Raw genomic sequence first — 15,197 nt, 5'->3', positions numbered from 1 at the left:
GCCTTCTGAGTAGCTGGGACTACAGGCGTGCGCCACCACGCCCGGCTAATTTTGGTATGGGGTCTCACTGTGTGGCTCGGGATGGTCTCAAACTCCTCAGCTCAAGCATTCTTTTTGCCTTGGCCTCCCAAAGTGGTAGGATTATAGGTGTGCCCCACCACGTGCGGCTTTTTTTTTTTTTTTTTTTTTTTTAATTGAGGAGTCTTGCTCTCTCGCCCAGGCTGGAGAGAAGTGGCACGATCTCGACTCACAGCAACCTCTGCCTCCCAGGTTCAGGTGATCTTCCTGCCTCAGCCTCCCGAGTAGCTGAGATTACAGGCACCCACCACCATGCCCAGCTAATTTTTTTTATTTTTAGTGGAGATGGGGTTTTACCATATTGGCCAGGCTGGTCTCAAACTCCTGACCTCAAGTGATCCACCTGCCTCAGCCTCCGAAAGTCCTGGCATTACAGGCGTGAGTCACCGCTCCCAGCCCATGTCCGGCCTCATTTTAAGTAATTCTTTTAAGGTAGATTGATAAAAACTGAGAATAGAAGCAGCTTCCACCTGGCCCTGGCTCACTGGAGCTCCCGTCCTGGCACCTCCTCCTGGGCTGTCTGAGCCCTGGCCATACCTGCCCTCTCACCCTGTGTGTCTGCGTCTTCAGCCTGGAGCTGGTGGATGGAGTCACGTGTGTGCTTTAGAGGTCTCAAAGCGTGTTGGGTTTTCTAGAACTGCCTTCGGCCTTTCTCTCCAAGCCTAGCTGGGCAGAAGTGGCCAGAGAGCGGCAACCCGGGCACCCCTGAGTCCCAGGATTTCTCCCCCGGCTCCTCCCACCCATGTGAATGAAAGCCATCCCAGGGAAGGCTGGGCTTTTGCAGGAGTCCTGGAGCAGCATGGTGGGGAAATCCAGGCTCCCCAGCCCACCCTCTCCAGGCTCCCCCAGCCCACCCTCTCCAGGCTCCCCCAGCCCGCCCTCTCCAGGCTCCCCCAGCCCGCCCTCTCTAGCCTCAGTTCCACTTTCCTCTTTGCTGAGCGCAGAAGAGACGCACGCCAGACGGTGGCAGTGGGAACTCGGCCTGTCACCCCTGCTGTCCTGGGGGTGGCCTGGCAGGTGTGTCCGGAGCCTCTGCCTCTGAAGAGGCACCTTGGGTGGCTCCCAGTGCCTGGGGTTTTGGCATTTGGGGGTTTTGGTCCCCAGGTTTGTTGCCAGGCAGCCTTGGGCAAGACATGGAATTTCTGTTTCATCATTTATGACATGGATGTGGGGCCACACCCGGGACCAGCCTACCCATGATGACTCGTTTCCAGGCCCTCCGCAGGATGCCCGGCACAGTGGCGAGGAGACCACAGGCTGCAGGGAGGGGCCGAGGTTACCGTCACCTGGGCTGGCCTCACTGGGATCCCTCCTGCAGTCCATGCACCCCCTGGCCCCTGGTCCTACTCGGCCTGGCCTTTCTGCCCTAGGTGGCAGGGACAGGCGCAGGGCAGACGCCCAGCAGTGGAGCCGCAGGGCTTGGCGAGGGAGCCCCCGTGGGGGTCTGGACGGGCACACAGCGACCCGCCGCCTCCTCCCACACGGGGCAGCGCCTGCGTCTCCTCCGCGCCCTCACCCTCCCCTTCCCTTCGTGTGCTGGGAAGAGGACCCAGGCCCAAGACGCTGGTCTCCAGCCTGGCCGCCTCCCATGGCGCACAGGCCCACCACGTAGGCTGCAGGGAGTGCGGGCCCCACAGCTGGCTGAGCCCCCGGCCACGGCTTGGGCTGGCCTGGAGCAGAGCCTCTGCCGTGGCGACCTCAGGAGGGCCGAGTCACGCAACTGATTCGAGGATGGGACGGGAGGCGGGGGCACCCTGGGCCCTGTTCCTTCCCCACCTTGTGGATGGGTGTTCAGACCCAAAGGCAGAACTGTCAGAAGACCCCCTGCCCTTGGCCCGTGGGTGGAGTTGGGCTCCGGCCCCTGCTTCCCGTCAGGAGGCAGACCACCCCCTCGCCGGGAGTGGGGGGACGCATCCGTGGCTTCCCGGCCGCCTGTGCAGAGCCTGCACTCACTCCTTGTGTGTCCTCTAGGATGGCGGCTCCCTGGACCAGGTGCTGAAAGAGGCCAAGAGGATTCCCGAGGAGATCCTGGGGAAAGTCAGCATCGCGGTGAGTCCACCGCAGACCCACCTCGCGCCCCCACCACACTCTGCACGGACCTCTTCCACACGGCCAGGGTTCCGGGAGCCACTCACAGTGTGGTGGGGGTTAGGGTGGCCCCTGCAGAAAGAGAGTGGCCAAGGCTGTGCCCACCTGCTGTGGAGCTTGAACAAGTGACGTCCCTTTTGGGGCCTGAGGTCACCATCTGCCAAGTGAAGACGTTATAGGTCCCTCTTCACTCTTAGTATCCTCTGTTTGCCACGCTGGTCCCCTCTGCCCCTCATGGCAGGGGGATGTTGGCAGCTGGCACATTGCAGGGGACAGGAGCTTGTTGAAAGGGAGACTCTGGGGTGGGATGTGGGACGCCAGGACCTCCAGACACACTTGCCCTTGCTGTTAGAAATGTCACCGGGGCCAAGGGCATCTCTGCTGCCCGGTCTCCAGCACAGCTGCTCCGTAGAGCCATGTGGTTTCAGCAGACCGTGCGTGTTGCTTCTAGGAGCTTGCACCTTGTCCATAGCAGGGGCCGAGTCCCGCCTGCCCATACCAGTGTTGGATTAAGACACAGGACGCGTGCTGCCAGACACGCGTTTCAGAGTTGAAACCTGCCATCACCCTGCCTGTGCTGCTTGCTTCACTTCTCGGGATGCTGCTTCCAGGGCGGGCCTGGGGGAAACATCGTCCTTCCCAGGCACCCTTAGCCCGTCCCATCTGGGGGCCCTTAGCACAGTCCCTGGGACCCCAGATGCTGCCTTTCAGGCTGATGTGGGCAAACTCGGCAGCCCAGCCTACTCCCGGGCCGTGGACCACCGTCTCAGCTTCCCTGGGGCTCAGCCGTGTGCTCTGAATCAAAGGCAGTAGTGGCATCGGCGGCACTGCGGCCATGTGGGAACCGGGGTTGACTTGCACACGCCAGCACAGGGCTGTCAGCACTGTCTCGTCTCTGGCCTCGCTTGCTCCACCCCAGCGAGCTCCTCACAGCCTGAAACGGTTCCTGCCGCAGCTCCCTCGCTCCAGCTCTGACTGCTCAGCTCTGACCCCCGGGCTCGGTCAGGAGCTAAGCCCTGGCGGCCTTGTCCCGTGACTCCCTCCGCGCTCCCCTGCAGGTTCTCCGGGGCTTGGCGTACCTCCGAGAGAAGCACCAGATCATGCACCGAGGTAAGGCCCAGCCCGCCCTCCCCAGAGCCCCGGGGGCCGGCAGGCAACTGTTGGGCACCCCTCACCCGCAGCCTGCCGCCCCCAGATGTGAAGCCCTCCAACATCCTCGTGAACTCTAGAGGGGAGATCAAGCTGTGTGACTTCGGGGTGAGCGGCCAGCTCATCGACTCCATGGCCAACTCCTTCGTGGGCACGCGCTCCTACATGGCTGTGAGTCCCCGCTGGCTCTCCCCTCCAGCTCTCCGCCCCGGCTCTCCCCACCAGCTCTCCTCCCTGCTACTCTCCCCCAAGCTCTCCCCACCCAGCTCTGCCAGCCAGCTCTCCCCCTCAGCTCTCCCCTCCAGGTCTCCTGCGCAGCTGTCCCTCCCAGTTCTCCTGCGCAGCTCTCCCCGCCTCCCACGAGGCTTTCCCAACTATTTCGTGGGCACACACTCCTACATGGCTGTTAGCACCCCCGGGACAGTCCCACCCCAGCTGCACCCTCCCCTTCATCAGCTCTCCCCACTTGCCACAAGGCACGTCTAAAGCTGGTGCCTCCTGGGAGCCTGCTTTTCGGATTCCCCTTGCTCTTTATTTTTTATTTGTTAATTTATTAATCTTTTGTAGACACGGGGTCTCGCTGTATTGCCCAGGCTGCTCATGAACTCCTGGACTCAAGTGACCTTCTTTCCTCAGCCTCCCAAAGTGCTGGGATTCCACTAGCAGTGAGCCTGAGCCACCACGCCCAGCCAGATCTCCCCTTCCTGTTGGAATTCTCTCTTAGGTTTTTGTCTCTAGCAATGCCTACCAGGTTTCTTTCTTTTTTTTTTTTTTTTTTTTTTTTTGAGACAGAGTCTTGCTCTGTCACCCAGGCTGGAGTGCAATGGCACAATCTTGGCTCATTGCAACCTCCGCCTCCCACCCGGGAGCAATTCTCCTGCCTCAGCCTTCCAAGCAGCTGGGGCTACAGGCATGTGCCACCACAGCTGGGTAATTTGGTTTTTGTTTTTGTTGTTGTTGTTGTTGTTGTTTGAGACACAGTCTCACACTCTCACCCAGGCTGGAGTGCAGTGGCGCCATCTCAGCTCACTGCAAGCTCCGCCTCCCGGATTCACACCATTCTCCTGCCTCAGCCTCCCGAGTAGCTGGGACTACAGGCGCTCGCCACCACGCCCGGCTAATTTTTTGTGTTTTTAGTAGAGACAGGGTTTCACCGTGTTAGCCAGGATGGTCTCAATCTGACCTTGTGATCCGCCCGCCTCGGCCTCCCAAAGTGCTGGGATTACAGGCGTGAGCCACCGCGCCCGGCAGCCTTGGCTAACTTTTAAAAAAATGTTTTTAGTAGAGATGGGGTCTCACCATATTGGCTAGCCTAGTCTTAACTCCTGGGCTTCCACCTCAACCTCCCAAAGTGCTGGGATTACAGGCATGGGCCACCGCACCCGGCCCTTAGTTAATTTCTGGACCAAGGAATTGGAATCTGGGGTCTTTTAGGAAACGACTGGGGATTCAGCAACCTGCCAAATTGAGCCTTGGAGCAGCCTCTGAGATGTTAGCTGTGGAGGAGGAGGCCCCTGCTTCCTGGGGCCCATCATCCATTCCCAAAAGTGCTGAGCATTGCAGGCTCTTCAAGAGCTGCGGTCAACACCAGCTCCAGGCCTCGGGCTGGAAGCCTCTTCAGCAAGTGCCGCAGGGAGGCCCTGGGTGGGTGAGCCGGGAGGTGGAATTGCGTAACAGCTCTGTATCCATTGCTGCGGTCATTAGCCATGGAGAGGGTGACGGGGGCTGTAACGGGGCAAGCCTCCCGGGTTCCAGCTGCCATCCTCGCCCCTCTGGGCTCTTTCCTCCCTGGCTCTGCTATAGCCGGAGCGGTTGCAGGGCACACATTACTCGGTGCAGTCGGACATCTGGAGCATGGGCCTGTCCCTGGTGGAGCTGGCCGTCGGAAGGTACCCCATCCCCCCGCCCGACGCCAAAGAGCTGGAGGCCATCTTTGGCCGGCCCGTGGTCGACGGGGAAGAAGGAGAGCCTCACAGCATCTCGCCTCGGCCGAGGCCCCCCGGGCGCCCCGTCAGCGGTACGGCCTGAGTCTGCAACTTCCGGTCTGGACGCGCAGTGCCCTGTGCGGGGCCTGCTGTGCCAGGGTCAACAGCTGCCTCCCCTCTGCCCCTGGCGCACCACCTGTCCCCCTGGATGGTGCCGACTGTGGTCAGCAGTCCTCCCATGGTCCTGGGGTTTCCGGGGACAGAGCTGGAAGCAGTGAGCACCCCAAACCTGTTCTGTCCAGGGCAGCTGCACCTGTTGTTGCCAGCTGGAGGGATTTGGGAGCACAGCTTTGCCACCAAGCCCCTGGGCAGTTGGATTTGCCAACATTTTATCCTGAAAGCATTCAAACGTACAGAAAAGTGGAAGGAATTGGCCGCCACAGAGCCTGGATTCTGCAGGTGACACGCTCCTGTGCTGCGGGCCAAGCCTTCCAGGGAGTCCTGAAGTGGAGATCTGACTTGGCATGGCCCTCAGTGGCCTGTTGGCTCCGGCCCCATCACACACAGGAGGGGACGCAGCCTGGGAGGGGGCGGGAGGGCTCAGGCCCCAGGGACAGCTGGGCTCGCAGAGGACAATCCGGCGCTTAGGGCGGGCACCTCGGGAGCGGGAGCTCCCTTACGCCAGTCAGAGAGGGCCGAGCGGACACTTCCACCGCCTGAGGGAAGAGCCGGGGGCGGACGCTGCTTGGTGCAGAATCACAGGAGGGTCCTGTGATTTTTTTAAAGTCAGACATCAGGGAGAGTTGGTGGCGTCAGACCCCAAAGGACCCTGTAGCGGACTATGGTTGGTTTTAAAACCATGTTTCCGAACTACAAATCACACACCAGCACAACTCACTCATTTCAGGTGAGCAGTTCAGTGGTTTTCAGTCACAGTGCTGTGCCCCATCACCTCTAATTCCAGAACCTTCTCAGCTCCCCAGGAGGAAACCCTGTCCCCATCAGCTGTCACTCTCCATCCCCTTCCTGCCTCTGGACTGGCCTGTCCTGGGCATTTCATAGAAATGGGGTCACACACACTTGTGTGGCCTTCTGTGTTTTGTGTGTGGCTTCTCTCCCAGAGCGCAGTGTCCTCAAGGGTCATCCACGCCATGGTGCGTGTCAGAGCCTGGGTCCTTTTGAAAGGCTGAGTAGTATTTTATGACATGAACAGGCCACGTTTTGTGGTCCTACCCGGATGGATTGGGGGCTGTGAGAAGGAGATTTTTACAGCACTGGCAAGCCCACCTCCTCCTCTCCAGCCAGACTGCTGGGATGTCTTGATCTCATCCCAGGGAGAGGCCCCCAAGTCCTTATCCTCAGGCCTAGCCTCAGCCTCTCCCAGTCCCAACTCTCAGGTGGTATACCATCCCCAGCCCTGCCCCCAGCCCAGGGCCCCAGCCCGCCTGCCCATTTCAGGACGGGCAGAAGGCGAAAGTCCAGCTGCCAAGCCCAGGCCTGGCCAGCTGGTTCTCAGACAGGGGTCAGCCACCCCTAGCCGGTCTCCCGTCCTGAGTGGCACTTGGGGCCTGCCCCCATCACCGCCAGCAGCTCCATGCAAGGTCACGCAGCTGTCCTTGCCTGCGGTCAGCACCGTCCCTCCCCCTGCCCTCCAGAGAGGAGGGGTGATGACTTTGGCACGTCCGGCAAGCCTCACCGAGCCAAATGTGTGACTTCTCAAAAAATGTTCTTGTTCCTTTTGCCTTTTTTTAAATTCACTAGAGGCTCAGGCAAGGAGTAGCTGTCCCAGGGAATGGAACCCAGAGTCAGGCAGGGGAGCTTTGTCCAGTGCCTCTGCACACCCGCCTCCAATTTAGGCTGGCATGGGGAGGAGGGCGCCCGGTGGTGATCAGCCCCCTGGGAGCCCAACCCCCAGCAGAAGTGAGGTGGCCATCGGCCCATCTCACCTCCATCTCTCTCCCTGTGCAGGTCACGGGATGGATAGCCGGCCCGCCATGGCCATCTTTGAACTCCTGGACTATATTGTGAACGAGGTTTGTGCTTGATGCCTTTTGGCTTTTCTTTTCCTTTTGTTTCTTTCTTTTTTTTTTTTTTTTTTTAAGGCAGAGTCTCTCTCTGACCAGAGCAAGAGTCACCAAGGCTGGAGTACAGTGGTGCCTTCTCGGCTCACTGAAACCTCCACTTTCCAAGCTCATGTGATTCTCGTGCCTCAGCCTCCCGAGTAGCTGGGATTACAGGTGCGCACCACCACACCCAGCTAATTTTTTTTTTTTTTTTTTTTGAGACATTGTCTAGCTTTGTAGTGCAGTGGCTTGATGTCGGCTCACTGCAACTTCCGCCTCCCAGGTTCAAGCGATTCTTGAACCAATTCCACGTGTGTCGCGTCTCCCATCTTCTACTGTGCTGCACAAGCCCAGCTCCTTCCCAAGGGCATTTTTTTTTATGAAGATGAACCCAGAATTCCCACCGCAGCCTCTCACCCTGAGTCCAGAGGGAGGTGTGTGCCAGCAGCCCTGGGCTCAGGCCGAGGAGCCAGCCTGCCCCTTGAGCGGTGGCCCAGTGTCTCTGCATCAGAGCGTCCTGGTGCCCATGGGCGTGGACTCATAAATCATCCCGCTTCCACGGAGAAAGGTACAGGAATGGCCCTTGCCTCTTGGAAGGAGGCCCAGAGAGCCTAGAAGGACCTGTAGGTCCCGGGGTGGCTCCTGCTCCGTCAGTCCCCATAACAACCCAGTGAGCCGCAATATGAGGGTTTCCACCACCCAGATGAGTAAAACAAGGCACAAGGAGGGACGTGGCCTCCTTCCAGGCCTGCAGCTGTCAGGGAGGCACAGGACTGCACCCCAAGGTCCTGTTGGCCACGTGACCAGGCCGGGCCACCTCCCTGGGCCTTCTGTGGGTTTCTGTGTCTTTGGTGGCCCTTTGGAGCTGGGGCAGAGAAACGGGCATTTGAGCTGCCTGCAGACTGGGCTAGGCCTGGGGTTGGGTGGCGAGATGATGACGGAGCCAGGTGGGGTGGCCCTGGTGACCCAGCTCTCCCTGCACCTAGCAGCCACACCCACGCCCAGTGAGCACATCCCCCCACTGCTCCCCCGCCCCTGCCCCTGCGCGGGAAAGGCCTGCCCCTGCCCTGCTGGCACCGCTTACACGGCCACTCCCGCTCCGGGGATGTGTGTCGGGCCAGGCTCCCCAGTGCTTGGGCTTAAAACTGTGGACCCAGTTTGGCCAGGCACGGTGGCTCAGCTGTGCAATTCCAGCACTTTGGGAGGCCACAGTGGGTGGATCACCTGAGGTCAGGAGTTCGAGACCAGCCTGGCCAACCTGGTGAAATACCGTCTCTACTAAAAATATAAAAATTAGCCAGGCGCAGTGGTGGGCACCTGTCATCCCAGCGACTCAGGAGGCTGAGGCTGGAGAATCCCTTGAACCCCGGAGGTGGAGGCTGCAGTGAGCCAAGATCACGCCATTGCACTCCAGCCTGGGCAACAGAGCGAGACTGTCTCAAAACAAAATAACTTTGGACCCTGCTGTCCCTCTGTGGGGCCCAGTCCCAAAGCTCATCCTTCAGCCAGTGACACTGGGGAAGGAAGCAAGTGACGACACTCGAGAGGTTGTCCTGTTGATAAAAGGGGGACGCACCCCACTCTTTCCCTCTAACCAGCCATGACTCTCAAACAAGAGCTTTCGGGAGAAGGCCAGCTCTGACAGGGTGCAGCCCAGTTGGCATGTGGTGTCGGCCAGGCCTGCAGGGTGGGTGACCGGACAGGACAGTGAGGGGTAGGGAGGGCTGCAGCCGAGGGTCCCTGAGGATGCCCAGGGCTGACCCCACCCTCTGTTCTCCTCCACAGCCGCCTCCTAAGCTGCCCAACGGTGTGTTCACCCCCGACTTCCAGGAGTTTGTCAATAAATGGTAGGTGGAGCCGGGCTGCCCACACCCCTGGCCGGGACCCAGATGTGCCACTCCTTCCGGGTCCTGGGTGGGGCCCGTGGCCCAGCCTGCCCATCCAGAATCCCAGTGCAGCGTCGGGCAGGACTCAGCCCAACGGGAAGCCAGATTCCCTTTCCCAGAGCTGTGGGGCTGCAGCTCCCAGCTGCCATGCCATCCTGTCCCTGAGCCCAGGGGTGAGGCAGGATTGCAGGCCCTGTGGACATGACGGTGTCCCCGCCTCACTGTCTGCAGCAGGAGAAGCCTCTGTCTGGTCCCCGAACCCCTGGTGTGCTGACTGCAGGTTCCGGGAGGGTCGCCAGCCCCACTCCATTCTTCTGCCCCCAAGCACCCAGCAGCACCTGTGGCGTGGGCCTCACAGGCATGTGCCACAGACCACGGGGAAGGATCTGCAGACACCCCGCTGCTCATAGGGCCGGTCCGTGTGTGTGAGCTCGGGACGCCGTGGAATGGCACCGCACTCCTGGTGCCGGAGTTGCCCTTGGCGTGCGCTCCGGCGATGTTGCCCCGGGCCTGGGGTTTTATTAGACAGTTAGCTGGGGTTGCGTCCAGGCTTCTGACCCACCAGGCGGGGTTTCCCACCCTCTTTCCCTCTCACCCTCCCCCCGGGAGGTGTCCTGCCCCTGGCACCAAAGTGCAGAGGTGGATCCCTCGTCCTCTGCCAGGAGGCAGAGCAGAGCAGCCAGCTCTGTGCCACTCTCTCTGGTCGGAGAGATCCAGGTCCCCTCCGACCACAGCCCAAACGCAGGTGCCCTGGGGCCACCAACTGACTGCCCTGTCTTGTCTCCCCCACCGCCTCCTGGTCCTGCCTCTCGGAACCCCCAGCCTCATCAAGAACCCAGCGGAGCGGGCGGACCTGAAGATGCTCACAGTGAGTGATGCCAGTGGGTTCTGGGACGGGAGTGGGTGCAGGCTGCCACCCAGGCCCCAGGAAATAAGGCTGCTGGGCCTGGCCCTGCCCGGGGAGCCAGCACCTGCGACCAGGATGTGGGCAGGCCGGGTGTGCCGGGCCACGCCAAGGACCCTCTGTGGGTCTCCCTCATCCATGAGAGAAGCCATCCTGGGCTGGCTGCGGGGAGCAGAGGGTGTGTGCGTGGGAACAGCTCTGGGCTCTGAGCTCCGCCGCTCCTGCCTGGTGCTGGTCCCGCACCCACAGGACGGGACCCCGGGCTTCTTTGCCCTCATGAGAGGCTGGAGGCAGCTCTCAGCCCCCCAAGCTCCTTTCCCTGCAAACTAGAGGGTGACCGTCCCTGTTCTGCACACTGGCAAGCAGGTCCCCCGAGGCCGTGCGTACTTCGGTGTCCCCTTAAACCCCCATCCTCTGATATCCTCGGAAGCCCAGCTGTTCACCAAAACTCGCCTCCCCAGCGGGGACTACACCCTCAGAGGAGGGCCCCGGGCATCATCCTCCTGCCCTCAGCCCAGCCTGCATCCCGAGTGCTTTCCCATACCACAGCCACCGTCAGCGACCTTCAAACCCCTCAACAGCTGATTGGCGGATTGGAGATGCCACCCCCTAGACAGCCCGTTACTTTCTGTGCCTGTAAGAAAAGAAGAGATGCCAGCTACAGACACCCAACCGGGTGCCTTCTAATACTGGAATGTGGGTTTCAGCTTTGTTTTTTTCTTGAGAGTCGGACAGAGTCTCACTCTGTCGCCCAGACTGGAGTGCAATGAAGCAATCTCAGCTCACTGCAGTCTCAGCCTCCCAGGCTCACGCAATTCTCCAGTCAGCCTCCCAGGTAGCTACGATTACAGGCACCCGCCACCACACCCAGCTAATTTTTGTATTTTTAGTAGAAACAGGCTTTCACCATGTTGTCCAGGCTGGCCTCAAACTCCTGACCTCAGGTAATCCACCTGCCTCAGCCTCCCAAAGTGCAGAGATTACAGATGTGAGCCACCGCACCTGGTCAAAAAAATTTTTGAGATACAGCCTTGCTCTGTCCCCCAGGCTGGAATGCAGTGGTGCGATTGTAGCTCACTGTAGCCCCAACTCCCATGCTCAAGTGATCCTCCCACTCAGCGTCCTGAGCAGCTGGGGCTACTGATGTGTGCCACCAAGCCCAGCTAGTTTTTGTATGTGGGTTTTTTTTTTTTACCCCCCCAAAGATGAAGTCTCACTCTTGTCACCCAGGTTGGAGTGCAGTGGTACGATCTCGGCTCACTGCAACCTCTGCCTCCCAGGTTCAGGGAATTCTCCTGCCTTAGCCTCCTCAGCCTCCTAAGTAGCTGGGATTACAGGTGCCTGCCACCACGCCTAGCTAATTTTTGTATTTTTAGTAGAGATGGGGTTTCCCCGTGTTGGCCAGGCTGGTCTCGAACTCCTGACCTCAGGCGATCTGCCTGCCTCAGCCTCGCAAAGTGCTAGGATTACAGGCGTGAGCCACCGTGCCCGACCTGCCCAGCTAGTTTTTTTACAGAGACAGGTTCTTGCTAATTGTCCAGGCTGGTCTCAAACTCCTGGGCTCAAATGATTCTCCCACCTTGGCCTCCCAGAGGGCTGGGATTACAGGTGTGAGCCACTGCACCTGGCATGTGTGACTTTTTTTCTTTTTTAATGAGGCAGGCTGGGCATTGTGGTGGGCACTTGGAATCCTAGTGCCATAGGGGGATGGCTCTCTGAGGCCAGGAGTTCAAGGCCAGCCTGGGCAACATGGTGAGACTGTGCCTCTCCAAAATAAATAAATAACTAAAAAGAGAGGGGTACTAATGTTGAAATAACTTTTTTTCCCCCTCAGACGGAGTCTTGCTCTGTTGCCCAGGCTGGAGTGCAGTGGCGCAATCTCGGCTCACTGCAAACTCCGTCTTCCAGGTTCAAGCGGTTCTCCTGCCTCAGCCTCTTGAGTAGCTGGGATTACAGGCTCGTGCCACCACACCCGGCTAATTTTTGTATTTTTAGTAGAGATGGGGTTTCACCATGTTGACCAGGCCAGTCTCGAACTTGTGATCCACCCACCTAGGTCTCCCAGAGTGCTGAGATTATAAGCATGAGCCACTGGGCCTGGCTGAAATAGCCATTTTTGAACCAGCTTCTTAAAAATGCTCTCCTGTTGGGTATCCTGGACCTAGCCGAGATGTGTCCTATCGAGTTGGTTGGTTTTTCACCCATACCTACACCGACTTTTAGGAAGATAGGCACCCTGGCCTGCCTCCAGCTGCAAAAGAGGCAGCATTCAGGGGCCCAAGGTCCTGGACACCACCCTCCTGGGAACCCCAAAGGCCTCTACTCACCCACTGTGGGGTGGCCCAGCACAGCCTCTTCCCCAAGGGCACCCGCCCTCCTCCCCCAGCCCTTCCAACCAAGAGGCTTCTCCTGTTGTGCCGTCCTGTACAGGAACCGCTGGTCGCACGTGGCTGTTGAAGTGTGTTTAGTGGGGCCAGGCACAGTGGCTCACGCCTGTGATCCCGGTACTTTGGGAGGCCGAGGCGAGCGGATCATTTGAGGACAGGATATCGAGACCAGCCTGGGCAACATGGAAAAACCCGGTCTCAACTAAAAATACAAAAATTAGCTGGGCATGGTAGCACGCACCTGTAATCCCAGCTACTTGGGAGGCTGAGGCGGGAGAATTGCTTGAACCTGGGAGGCAGAGGTTACAGTGAGCTGAGATCATGCCACTGCACTCCAGCCTGTGCGACAGAGCAAGACTGTCTCAAAAAATAAAAATTAAGGCCATTTGCAGTGGCTCACACCTATAATCCCAGCACTTCGGGAAGCCGAGGCAGGAGGATCATTTGAGTTCAGGAGTTCGAGACCAACCAGGCCAACATGGTGAATCCCCGTCTCTACTAAAAATACAAAAATTAGCTGGGTGTGGTGGCGCATGCCTGTAATCCCAGCTACTGGGGAGGGTGAGGCAGGAGAATCGCTTGAACCCGGGAGGCGGAGGTTGCAGTGAGCTAAGATCACACCACTGCACTCCAGCCTGGGCAACAAGAGTGAAACTCCATCTAAAAAAAAAAAAAATTAAAGTAAAAGTATTTAATTAATTTGTTAAACTGAAATAAAATTGAGGCTTTTGTTCTCAAGCCACGGGAGCCACAGTCCAGGGGCTCTGGAGCCTCATGTGCTGGCGAGTGGGACGGTGCCTGTACAATGCTCTTTGCGGAGTTCTGTGGAACAGCCTGTGCTTGCCTGGGCTGTCCTGCTCCGGGGGACCCTGGCAATGGCTGAGGACATTGTGGTGTCACGACTTGGGGAAGCCCCTGGCATGGAGTGGGTGGAGGCCAGGGACGCTGCTCAGTACCCTGCAGTGCCCAGGATGGCCCCACGCCAGAGAATGATCCGGCCCCGGTGTCCACAGCGGCCGGAGGACCCTGGGCTTGCGCGAGCATAGACCCTCCCCTGGGAGCGCAGGCTGCCGTGCTGGTGGTGTCCCCGCCTCAGGTGGAGCGCAGCATCCTGAGACCCCTTCCAGGCCTGGCACACGCCGCTGCCCCTTTCTGGGTGTCTTTCCCTCTCCTACCCCGAGTGCGTCTTCCTGCGGGGAAGGGAGGGTCTCCTCTGTTTTTTGCTTTCTGTCCCGTACCATCTGCCAGGGCTGGGCAGATGCTGGCCCTCCCCGTCCTACTGTGACTCCAGGCCCAGGTGCTCACGGCTCCCCTTTCCTTGCAGAACCACACCTTCATCAAGCGGTCCGAGGTGGAAGAAGTGGATTTTGCTGGCTGGTTGTGTAAAACCCTGCGGCTGAACCAGCCCGGCACACCCACGCGCACCGCCGTGTGACAGTGGCCGGGCTCCCTGCGTCCCGCTGGTGACCTGCCCACCGTCCCTCTCCATGCCCCGCCCTTCCAGCTGAGGACAGGCTGGCGCCTCCACCCACCCTCCTGCCTCACCCCTGCGGAGAGCACCGTGGCGGGGCGACAGCGCATGCAGGAACGGGGGTCTCCTCTCCTGCCTGTCCTGGCCGGGGTGCCTCTGGGGACGGGCGACGCTGCTGTGTGTGGTCTCAGAGGCTCTGCTTTCTTAGGTTACAAAACAAAACAGGGAGAGAAAAAGCAAACCGCGCCATCCTGCTGCTTTCTTCCGTTCGGCGTTGTGTGCTGGGCTTTGCTTCAGCCCAGCACGGAGAGGGCATCCCTGAGCTGACCCGCATCGCCGGGCGCCGAGGCTGGAGGGCGCAGGACCCTCCCTTAGGGAGAGCTCGCCTCTCCCTTTGGGTCAAGGGATGAAGACCTGCAGTGAGCCCCCAGGCGATGGCGGCTCTCACCAAAAGGAAGGAGAGTGAGGCTGGGGGCGGCGGCTCATGCCTGTCATTCCAGTGCTTTGGGAGGCTAAGGCGGGAGGATCGCTTGAACCCAGGGGATTGAGGCTGCAGTGAACCTTGATGGTGCCAGTGCGCTCCAGCATGGGTGACAGAGCAAGGCTACTGAAAAAAAGGAAGGGAAATGCCACCTGGTTTCCCTCTGTGTCCTCCCTGCCACCATCTCTGCCCCTGTGGAAGGCAGAGCTTCGGCCTTCCGTGATGGAAACCACTTCCTCTACACTGCTCCTGTCACGTAGCCTCCGCGGGAAGGCCGCCCCTGCCTCTTCCCCAGCGTGGCACCATCCTCTCCCTGTCCCCGCGCTTCAGGGAGTGGGGGCTCCCAGCAGTGGCAGCTGAGCTGAGACTCAACCCCACAGAAAGGAAGCGCTGGCTTTCCAAGCTGTCGGTTTGGTTGGAAACCCCAGCAGGTCCCGAGACACGCCCTGCACTCCCCCTGCGTCCGCAGCAGGCCCAGCCCAGGGCGGGTGGTTCTGTCACCTCTCCTCACCCAACAAATCAGAAGTGACCACCAGGGCATGTGACACTTTCGGGCCTTTGAACTGTTCCGCCGCAGTGGGCTGCAGTTGAAACGGTGAGGGCTTGTCCTGGGGTCTTCGGGGTTCCCGGAGGCCCATCGCCTGCTTCTCCGGTTGTCCGAGATCCAAAGCCCAGCCTTTCTACCTTCAGGGCTGTGTGCTCGGATAGAGGAGGCCACCTCTGGGCTAGATGTGGTGGGCAGCTGGGCTGTTCTAGGGTCCCTCT

At 59.7% G+C, this 15,197-nt stretch overlaps 1 protein-coding gene across 1 annotated transcript in view; it reads left to right on the top strand.

Annotated features, from left to right (window-relative positions):
- MAP2K2 (mitogen-activated protein kinase kinase 2) overlaps positions 1-14,192 on the top strand; it is a 33,699-nt gene extending 19,507 nt beyond the window's left edge. The window contains exons 4-11 of the mRNA XM_016934681.2: positions 2,050-2,127; positions 3,225-3,276; positions 3,362-3,486; positions 5,119-5,332; positions 7,209-7,273; positions 9,089-9,150; positions 10,012-10,057; positions 13,805-14,192. Coding sequence (XP_016790170.1) covers positions 2,050-2,127; positions 3,225-3,276; positions 3,362-3,486; positions 5,119-5,332; positions 7,209-7,273; positions 9,089-9,150; positions 10,012-10,057; positions 13,805-13,915 — 753 coding nt within the window. The 3' untranslated portion in view covers positions 13,916-14,192. The remainder of the gene's footprint in view (positions 1-2,049; positions 2,128-3,224; positions 3,277-3,361; positions 3,487-5,118; positions 5,333-7,208; positions 7,274-9,088; positions 9,151-10,011; positions 10,058-13,804) is intronic.
- The last annotated feature ends 1,005 nt before the right edge of the window (positions 14,193-15,197 follow it).

Source organism: Pan troglodytes, chromosome 20, assembly GCF_028858775.2.
Source record: "Pan troglodytes isolate AG18354 chromosome 20, NHGRI_mPanTro3-v2.0_pri, whole genome shotgun sequence".
In the NCBI taxonomy this organism is placed as follows: domain Eukaryota; kingdom Metazoa; phylum Chordata; class Mammalia; order Primates; family Hominidae; genus Pan; species Pan troglodytes.
Note: the sequence above shows the minus strand (reverse complement) of the source record. Positions and strands in the feature narration are given on the sequence as shown.